The 10822-nt window shown below is 44.6% G+C and overlaps 1 protein-coding gene across 1 annotated transcript; it reads right to left on the bottom strand.

Annotated features, from left to right (window-relative positions):
* Positions 1-536: 536 nt before the first annotated feature.
* Positions 537-10619, bottom strand: LOC135913927 (SEC14-like protein 4). Its single transcript, XM_065446618.2, has 8 exons — positions 10557-10619; positions 9496-9586; positions 8412-8506; positions 7142-7222; positions 6201-6287; positions 4802-4944; positions 3046-3415; positions 537-634 (listed from the first exon to the last, which is right to left on the bottom strand). Exons 2-8 carry the CDS (start codon positions 9525-9527, stop codon positions 537-539), a joined length of 906 nt encoding a protein of 301 aa, XP_065302690.2. The 5' UTR covers positions 9528-9586; positions 10557-10619.
* Between the last annotated feature and the right edge of the window lie 203 nt (positions 10620-10822).

The raw sequence follows: 10822 nt of genomic DNA, 5'->3' as shown, positions 1-10822 counted from the left end.
CCGCGGTTCAATACCGTCATTGCATGTTAATCCAACAAGTTAAAATATAGCTCGCTTGAGACCGAGCACTTTTGAGACGTAAAACCCAGTGAATGAGTGAGTGAATTAATTAATATTTAGTCCTATTTTTACGAAGCTAAAGGGAAGCCGCAAACAAAAATTACGATATCGTAGGTTAAGGTTTCTTGCTTGTTGGTATTCGGGCAGTTTTAGCGCAAGAAAAAAGCGGACTCTTGGGTTAGTTTAAAACACAATGTAAGGAGTTTTTATTGATTAACAATTAACTGGGCCCGAGCAGGCTCTGTAATAATGACGTCATAGGGAGCTGGCTGGTGCGACAACATCGAGGTGGCGTTGCCGCTTGTCCTGGTTTAGTGTATTTCCTGGTGTTCTGAGCTTTCTCTCCGGATATGCCAGCGAGTTTTCGGGGGTTTTTTTTTTGCTATTTCAAAGCATAATTGTCCAGTACAGCCTTACTTTTCTCCTTAGAGCCCCGTTAACCAGCGCACAAAATAAATGTATGTATTTGGTACATCCTAGGGCACATGGCTCTCATCCGAGGTCTGCACTTCGACGACGTAGGCCAGCTTCTTGTCCGTCATCCAGCTGTAGGAGTTGTCGAATTGGAGCACGTCTGCAGGAGACATAGAAAAGACGAACCATATTCGCAATATGTCGATACTGCAACACAACTACCCGCTACAGCGGCACGACCTATGAACATACGCGGAGAGAAAAGGTGACAAAATACGGCTCTTGAACTGTTGCGCCGAGATTTGTTACTTAGCTACGTGATGTGTTCGGTCCGTCAGCAATACGCCGTTGCTGCTTTGCAAGGCTTAAAGCCGCAGTATGACACAGTAGACCGTCGTTGTGGTTAAGCCGTCAGGACAGGCATTATACTTCGTTATAAGCGGTATTTCGTTAGAAACTGAGGAACTCTAACGGAGTCACGGTATGGAGGGGCGGAGGGTGCACTCCATGCGGTGGGGGAGTTCGTAAATATCCTTCTGAAGCGCACTTGATAGTGAGGACACGACATACGTTAAAGTGGGGCAATGATAGTGCGTGGGGCAATGATCTCTGCGGTGCTGGCTTGTTTAGCTAGTAGATTGTCTTGTTAGAGCTCATTGTCCCGAGGTTAACTCCGAAAGCTTAACGCGGACTTCCTCGTAGATGCTTTGAAGGTGCACAATGTGCTTGCGAAGCCATTACAACAGCGCATGGAGGCGCGGCGTGGGAACCTAGCGCTGGCATCCGTAGAATGCTATCGTTGCGAACATATTGCGAATGACAATCACGTAACGTAAACTCGTCGGTGGCGTTAGAATCATTGTTGTCACTCTTGTTAGAAGTCACTGCGACAAAGAAAAAGAAACTGTTTTACTTTTTTAGATCGCAAATTGGTGTCATAAGTCGCCTTTCTTCCTTTTATACAAAGACACAAATACGGATGGAATTTCACATAAATAAAACGTAGCATAGTAAATAAATATTCAGTCATCAGTTTACTGACCTATACGCGACTGAATCTCTGTTACGGCGCATCCGAAATGCTACTTTTCCGCTCTTACGTCATCATTTGGTGGCATCAAACTCAGCGTATGAAAAACTAAATGTCGGGCATTGGGATTTTAACATTCTCATATCCATTTGTACGACATGCGTAAATGTAACGTCACTACGCAATACTGGCATCTATTCATTTTCGTACTACATTTTCACCACGCCCTGTTACACACATTGTCGACGGTATATCCATGGTCGAGAGAAAAAAAAAGAAACAGATGCACGCATATTTTAAAGAAGGGAACTAGAACATCAGAAATATATTTCAATAGATCTATATATTATAATGCACCGCTATAAAGATATATATATATTTTGCACTGTGTATACATCTGATGATTTTAAAAAAATTTTCTTGTTCCTTTTTAATCTTTTATTACAGTAATATAAAGGAGCTTGGCTTCCTACGCATACGGCTACAGGCCGACATTTACAGCAGTGAGTAAAGCTTTTCTTTTTTTTTTTCTCGCTTTTCCTGTGCTGTGTCTCACGTGGGTTCCAGGAAAGGCTGCCACTACTTCACTTGCCAGGGTTTCTTTACCGAGACGTGCCCTGGCACTTCGAGCATTCCGGTATTTTTTAAGCTAAGCCATTTCACACCGCTCACGTTGGGTACCTACCGCCAGGCATAATGATACTGGATTTCAACGTGCTGCGGCGCGTAAAGGCAAACTAAACGGAATGGCTTGCGCTTTTAGTGCAGTCAGTTCTGGACATGTGGCATGGATGGCAATAACAGAGGTGCCGGTCAGCTAGCCTTGAACTAGGTGCCAACGATGAACGCAAACTAACCGCGATTCTGGGTGCTTGAATTTAGCCATCATCAACCCAGAAAGCTACGTGCGTTCTTAAGATTTTCCTCAAGCGAAATGACCTTCGATCGCGCTTACAAACCCCTTGTATCGACTACTACGCGCGTAAACTCTCTCGTCTTTTCGCTTTACCTCCCACTTCTTTCAGTCCCTCATTCTTTTCCCGTCGTTCGAGGCTATGGTGTTGGGCTGCTGAGCACGAAGTCGCGGGATCGAATCCCGGCCACGGCGGCCGCATTTCTATGGGAGTGAAAACACCCGTGTACTTAGATTTAGGTGCACGTTAAAGAACCCCAGGTAGTCAAAATTTCCGGAGTCCCCCACTACGGCGTGCCTCATAATCAGAAAGTGGTTTTGGCACGTAAAACCCCCCAATTTAATTTTTTTCTTTCCGCCGTTCAGCGTGGCAAACCGGACGTCCGTCTAGTTAACCTCCCAGCCTTTTCTTGCTTTTTCTTTCTCCGTTGGAAGCGCGGTTTGCGATCGGCCAACACCTCGTGATTCCTGTAGTTGCCATTCCAATACGCCTCACGAACAATAAGCGCCCGAACATCAGATAAAACGCCAGATAAAGAGTAAACGAACGACGTAAGAGACGTTTTGCGACCACGCGCCCCGGTCCTCAGAAACGGAACAACTTTTCAGCAGACTTAGAAGCTCTTACATGTTCCGGCCCGTGCGCAGTTCCAGCTGCCTTCCTGTGGAATCTGACGGCTTGCGTCGATGCGCTGGAGAGGCAGCAGAGTTTCTCCATCCCACATGCGCAGTCCGAAGGCCACGTCTCCCGCTGCCGTCTGGAAACGCCAGCTGAGCTGCACTCCCGCGCACGACACGTTCACCTGCAGCTCCCAGCGGTCCCGCCGACCTATGGTCTGCTTCTTGGCGTCCGGCTCGTCGAACAGGGACCATGTCGGCCGATCTGGGCGTTCTTGGAAGCGGCCGCCGTAGTTGACCTGCAAACGGGAACCATTAACATGAAATGAGTGAGCATAAGGTTTACGCACACGTACTACTAGAGAGTTACAGTCTAGCGTCTGCGTGTCAACGACTCCGTAGGCTTAGAATAAGACGCGACTGCCGCATCACGTAAGTGGCCCCGGCGATCTGCAGCTTTAAGTACGAACTCATGGGGATTCGTTGCTTGGCTGAGGTGATCGCATTCTGGTGCGTGAGGAATGCAGAAACGCTCGAGCACCGAGCAGTGCTCTCAAGTAAAAGACCTGTATAGGAGGTGGAAATGAATCCGCATGCCTCCACTGCGGCGTCTCTCATCGTTTCCGCTATTGCTTTATGGCTTTAAAACCAGTCATGCAAGGCAATAACAGCAGTGTACGTGGCGACAAGATATGAATCCACATTCAACCAAAGCGCGCAGAACCTGCTTATATGTTGGCGCAAAGGTCTATGCCCTGACAATTCATGAACATTCATCGCTTATTATTATTACGTTCGTTCTTGTCTTAGCAACACGACGCAATACTTAAAGCGCCTACTTTCTATAACATACGCCTAAAATAACCTAAGAAACTTTCACATATAGCAGTACGGTATTTTTGTCAAAGCACTGCTCCAGTATACATTTGCACGAAAAGGTAAAATTATCAACCACCTGAGGGTAGCCCGAAGCTGCGAACCTTAGGTTCTTTTGGTGGAGCTTGTAGTGTGCATCTACGATTATGATTATTCATTCATATGATTTGCGCTGGGATGGAGCCTTCGAGCCGGCTGTCATTCAGCTTCCTTTGCTTTGGATTATTCAGGTGTATTCAGGTGTATTATTCAGATGTTACCATTGTTGTCGAATGTGCATGTTTAGATATTAAGGTTATTTGATTTAAGAAGTCACAGCCCGCTGGACGCAGTTGGTTCTTATTCTGTGAGAGTTTAAGTAGGCCCTACGATCTCTTTCCACTTGACTGCCATTAAGGTGCTAAAATTCGTCAGGTGTTCAGTTGATAGTGCGCGAACCGTGTAATAAAAAAAGAAATTAAAAACAGCTTCTTGTGCTTGAGGGTAAAGCTATATAAAAAACAGCAACAAAGACGCCGATAGCGCTTTTTCTGAAACATGGAGATGTCGATCACAAGTCTTCTTGGCGCGTATAGCTGCTCCTGACATTGCGTGGGAGGCGCGAATTCATACTTAGACGTGGAGTCTCAAAAACGCGTTTGTTCACAAATTCGTGATTGGGTTCCCTTCATTTTCGTTAATGACTCAGACGTGAGTAACAGTAGTTGGTTAACGTTAGCCTTCAGCGCAAAAAAAAATATGAAGACAAGAACGACGACGACTCAGTTCGCAATTGTATTCATTGCAAAAATCTAACATGCGCAACTCGCGCCAGCTCGTCTTGCAACGTGTGTCGACTATTACTTGTTAATGACACAGCATGTTAGTTCCGGCATGCACGTGAATCTCACTGGCCTGTGCAAAGAGTAGTCAGGAGCACTGACCACGTGCCTGCAGCGTGGGTCTCCGTCAGGGCCGACCATGTCCCCTCCCCAGTGGGCGGGAAGGGAGGCTGCGCCAACGATGTCCACCAGCCGCTCCTTCCAGGCGTCAGCTGCGATGCAATCCACGAAGCATTATCCACTTTTAAGAGGACTCATTAGTTCGGGAGCTCTTATTAAAATACACGAAACGAAGAAATCATTCTTTCTCGACCTCTACTCAAAAATATTGGTGACCCTCTGCATTTAAAAGCAAAAGTTGAAATATACTGACTGTGGAAAGCGGATTTCTTATTTATGCCGTAAATATTTTTTTATACAAAGTGCTGAGAAATACAAAATTTCAAAAATGAAAGGTATTAGGTTCACAACCTTATGACTCAGCAATAAGGAAGTTATGACAACTCTGTAAACTACCCTTATAATACGTATAGCGGAAAAATTGATTTAGTGCACGGTGCTCTGAAATACACCACTAATTTGTGAGTAGGAGTTATGCAAAACTTTTGTAAACGTTGCAAAAATTTCCCGTAAAATGTTAATTCATTTATCAGATTTGTCCACTTTAGATGCTCTAACAAATGCAGTTTACAGAACTGCCATATTTGTTTTTTGGTGCATAGTTACCGATTTGTAAACTACGTGTTCCAACCTTTCTTGAAAGTTAGCAATATTGGGGAACTTAAAAAAAAATTCCAAGCATTGATCGAAAATTTAACATGTTTTCTTTTTTCTTGTGCAACAAGGTTTACTCATATAGGTCCAGTGGTTGTCCTTTGTGTCTATTGTGTCCATGTATTGCGGTTGTCCTTTGTGTCATCTTTTGTGTCTCTAAGGAATATTTAGGTATAAAATTTTTTAAACAGGGATGAAGTACCTCAGACAGGCTGGCCAACGTTTCGATAGGTGGACCTATCTTCGTCCGCCTTTGACGAAGATAGGTCCACCTATCGAAACGTTGGCCAGCCTGTCTGAGGTACTTCATCCCTGTTTAAAAAATTTTATACCACAGTGTGCTATTCCATCTGTCAGCCCCTTTCTTGTTTTTGGACTTCTAAGGAATATTTAGTATGAAGCTCCCAGAAGCGCATACGAAGATCGACATTTCCACTCCCACTCACGTCCCTATAGTAAATGACTAACGTTAGCATGAAAGTGGCTGATGAGGCTCGTTAGGCAGACATCTGTATGTGAATTTCCGCAGGCCTCCACGATAGACGGTGGCAGTAATCGATGACGGTATGAAAACAAACTCGTCAAAAGTTATCACGAATAATGGCTCTAACCTGCTGCGCAGGTATTGCCATTACTGTAGCACCCTGATACCGCTGACCTAGGCGGAAACCAGCGTGGATATCGTTATACTCACCTTTTGCGAAGATTTCCACTTTGTCGGTCGTCCTCTCCGTCAAGAAGGGCCGCATCAGCTTCCACATGGTGGGGAAAAAGGGGGGCACTGCGCGAGGCAGTCCATCAGCTTGTCGCATGCAATGTCGATATCACTAAAACGTTTTTCTCGTAAGGACTCGGTTCCTTGCACGGTTTATAAGCTTTGTGGTTGCTGACAAGGTCTATGCTGTTAAACGACTGAGAGTGGCACAATTTCAATTGAAAAACAAGGGTTTATTCAATGAGCAGATTGTAGTTCATAAATAAGTTGATTGCAGCTCAAGAACTGCGGTCCTGCCAGCTGCCCTAAAACCATTGCAGCCTGTTCGTGGATGATCAGACTCAAACACAATGACAGTACAATATGTAAGAACTCCTCAAACCATACTTGTACGAACTTACAGGCCTGCTATTAAATATGTCAAGAACTGAGTCAGAAGATCACTGAAGGCACACAGCTGCGACACGTTATTTTATTCCAACATGTTTCCTAGCACAATGAAATCTCTGGTAACAAGTGAAATCTTTAATAAAGGCATGGTGCGTGTATGCGAAAGGAGCCACGAAAACACCAAAAATCCTCAGGCAATAAATACTGAAAGCGACAGCCAGCGATTAGACCTCTTGCTTGTGTCTCCTCCTATAGGCTTTCCACTGCGCAATGTCCACGCACCAGGTAGCTAAGAAGAGACGTGTCTACCGCTACCTGCTGTTTGTACTTAATCAAACCGCTAGCCCTTGTTTGGGAATCGGTTAGTTGCTGGGTATCTTGTCACGCAATAAGTTACGTTCATATAGCGGTAGCTCCTAAATCACGATATTTGGTATCAAGTTGGTCTATAGGTAGCAGAGAAAGAGAGCAGAGCAAAAGCCAACGTGAAAAGGAAAGCCACGTTTCGGCATACTTGTGGGCGTACTCACCGTTTATCATAATACACTTCTCTAGACACTCGGGGAAGTGGCCCTCCATCGTTTGCAGAATGTCCGTGATGATCTTTACGGCTGCACTGCCAAGGAGCAAATTAGCAACAAGGGATACAGTGTCCCGACAGCCGCAAAAATTGCAACGTAAGATATGTTCCGTGTCTGCTTTCTTTTTAAGTAATATGATATAAGGAGGTGTTGACGCACATTATAAGGCACCGGCTAGTCCTTAGCTCTTGAATGAATCTAGCCTACAATATTTGATATCGATACGTATGGACAAAGAGAGCGCTGGGAACTGATTCTGCGAAGTTGCTAGTTTGCTCTTATGCAGCTCAAAGTAGGGAAGTTCTCGTGGATTCATTAATCCGATACGAAGAGTACAATAATCATCTACTCAGGACGCAATGAGAGTGAACTTATTGGAACTCTTGGAGCCGGGGTGTACGTCAGTCATTGAAGATAGTCTAGTATGAGACAATCCGGTATTCTAGCACACGGGGCTGCAGCCATCTCTTAGATTGTGCGTGAAATCTCTGGGGTGCCATCCTACCCCTCCCTCCCCCCCCCCCCCCCCCCACACGCACAAACTCGCGTGCGTGCGCGTACAGTCAACCGAATGTTCACGGTCAACTGAACCTGAGAAAACGAATTTGTGAGTAATTTGCGACCGTAGCCCGTAAAACGGTGCCCTATGTTGTTTGCACATATTTACAAGGTTGGAAGTCAGGATACCGGGCACCAATGCGAGATTGCGAACACATTCGGCTTTTTGTCGCATTCCATGGTTCGTACTGTATTGCAGTCGCGTATACGTAATGCGTATACACATGCACGCAAAAGCAAAGAAAGAAACGCTGGACTTGGAGCGAAGATTTTACTGGCATCTGTCGAGCTCCGCTGCTGCTTACTCTGCCAGCTGTAGACCTGACGAATGGCGAAATTTTCATCGTCAATAACCAGGTAGTGGGTCTCCATTTCAGCTGCTGCCTTAAAAAAAGAAAACAAAAAATGAGAGGAAGCAAATTGACCTATGGAGACAACGCTATGCACTTTAGCTTTCAAGTAATGTCACGCAGCGATATTCATTTTCAATAATAGGGCGAGAGAGCGAGAGAGACAGAATAGTTAAGTAAATGCAAAAAGCTGCATTATGACTCATATATTGCAACGATTATTTTCCTTAAACTAATTGAAGAGTTCTGCCGTTGAACAGCTACACCACACACAATAATTGCAGAAAGTTCGGTTATTAGTCTTGGCTCACCCCTTTTGATTCGGATCGTTTCAGTGATTCCGTATATTCCAGCATGTAGATGCAGTGTCGCAGCACAACGGCTGGAGTTAGGGCCGCCACAAGTGCTGCACGATGCACAAAATGACGTCATAAGGCGAACAGTATCGTAATTTAGGATTAGAGTAAGCTAAACGAACGCACAGAAGTTCAGCGCCGTCTTGGACTTTGTTGTAGCGTGGGCAGAACGTGAAGAAAACGGACAGGCAGATTATACAAACACGCGTCGCTGCGCGTTTCTCTTGTGTGCCTTTCTGTGTCCCTGTCGTTCTTCCCGCGCTACAACAAAGTAGAAGATGCCATACAAATAAGGACCACATAGCTACCCTCAACGTCGTCTCTCATTGATACCAATAGGGCAATGCAGCCAAACTAATGACGATACGGGCAAATCACGCGCCCGCCGCGATTCTTCTTGCGTTATCGTTTTGTTATCCTATGCAGGTCATCTTGTCTATGCATGAGCCAACCCACTCTTCAATGCCAGTATTGTTGTTAACACCGAGGTTTCAGTTTACGGTACATCAGCGCCAATAGATTGTAAGCTTGCTTGTCCTGTGTTGCAAGCAAACCAGTCGCCGTTTTTGGAGCACATAAATTCTTTCTGTGGAGTTAAGTTTTTGTTGTGTGACGGCACAAGATATGACAGAAGATACACGCAGGCTCTGTTTGTGCAGTACTGTACTGACACAAAATGCTTACAACTTACAACAACAGAGGGGAAGACATGTGTAGTAGCGTAGAAATACAGTAAAGATAAAGGTAAACCAACGATAATCAAGAGGGCACTCGAACAACTGTAAGAAGGAAATATGAGTTGAAAGTGTAAGTCATATTTTTGTTAAATTGTAACTTACACGTCTATTATATTTTATCATATTTGTATTACCCGTTAGGTAGAGGCTGCTTTTAATTTCGCTGCGGGCGTGAAAGTAGAAAAATTGTTATAGTTGGTATAATTAATTACTTCGTTTAGTCGGTAGGTTTATTCACCCGCGTCGCTCCACGAGCTTAGAATCGTAGGGTTACATTGACCAAGGTCAAAGTAGAGAGTCACCTTTCAAGTCGATTCCTGCTGGAATAAGCCATATCGGTCGTCCATCCTTGCACGGGTGAAGTATTACCCCTGGGAAATTCTCCTTCACCAGCTGCGGTAACGTAATCACGTTGACTAGCCGCACGTTAGCTAACAAAACTATATAGCTCAGGAAGCATCCAGCGGCTAGATCTATATTTCTACACCTAATTTTTTATGCATGCAATTTAACTTCCTCTACGTCCAGTTTACGGATAGCAACAATCTCTCATCGGCAGAGAAATGAGTATACTGTACATTTTTCGGAGGCTGATTGAAAATTGTATCGTTACAAAAGTAATGAAACTGTGGCTGATAAGTAAGAGGCAGGGTCTCAATTTAACCACAGTTAGTAAAAGCGTCGTCGCTGAATACGTGCCAATATCTAACAAACAATCCGTAAATCGAAAGAATGCGTGTACAGCCACAAATATAAATTTTGTAGTTTTATCAAAGAAATATTGTCGCTTGTAACAGCTCCATAAGTTGCGGATGTCTCGGTACAAGCAGATCCTGTTGATGGGCGCCAAAAATTTTAAACTATGGGGTTTGACGTGCCAAGACATACTTCCTGATTAGGAGGCACGCCGTAGTGGAGGACTCCGGAAATTTTGACCACCTGGGGTTCTTTAACGTGCACGTAAATCTAAGTACACGGGTGTTTTGGCATTTCGCCTCCTTCGAAATGCGGCCGCCGTGGCCGTTATTCGATCCCGCGACCTCGTACTCAGCAGCCCAACACCGTAGTCACTGAGCAACCACGGCGGGTTGAGAGGCGCCAAATGATATCTTGATCACGGCGACAAGCGTAGGCTGAACGGTCCCGTTTAAGATCAAAAAGTGAATATCATGAGCGACTAATTACAGCTAGCATTACTGACTGCATGTCGTATAAGCACAAATCACACAATGAAAACATGGAGAGCATGGATGCAATACGTCTACAGAAAGGCACTAGCTGGCTCACCAAGATATCGCACAGTAAATTTAGGTACATCGGCCACTACATGCATGGCAACTATTTATCATAGCAGAAAACGTACCTCCGGTATCTTGTAGCTGCTTAATATGTCGTCGACGCCATTTTCCTTACGCCATTTGAGGTCCTGTGGGCGAAGAATAACGGGGTAAGGAAACAACAGAAAAAGAAACAGCAATGAAGAGCACGTGTACTTTAACAGATTCGACGTGTTTCCAGAACCATATATATATATATATATATATATATATATATATATATATATATATATATATATATATATATATATACTAAGGAAGATAACGAACGTGAGCGCAGAGTCAGCAGCCC

This window comes from Dermacentor albipictus, chromosome 5 (genome assembly GCF_038994185.2).
Source record: "Dermacentor albipictus isolate Rhodes 1998 colony chromosome 5, USDA_Dalb.pri_finalv2, whole genome shotgun sequence".
In the NCBI taxonomy this organism is placed as follows: Eukaryota; Metazoa; Arthropoda; class Arachnida; order Ixodida; family Ixodidae; genus Dermacentor; species Dermacentor albipictus.
This window is presented reverse-complemented; position numbering and strand designations above follow the sequence as displayed.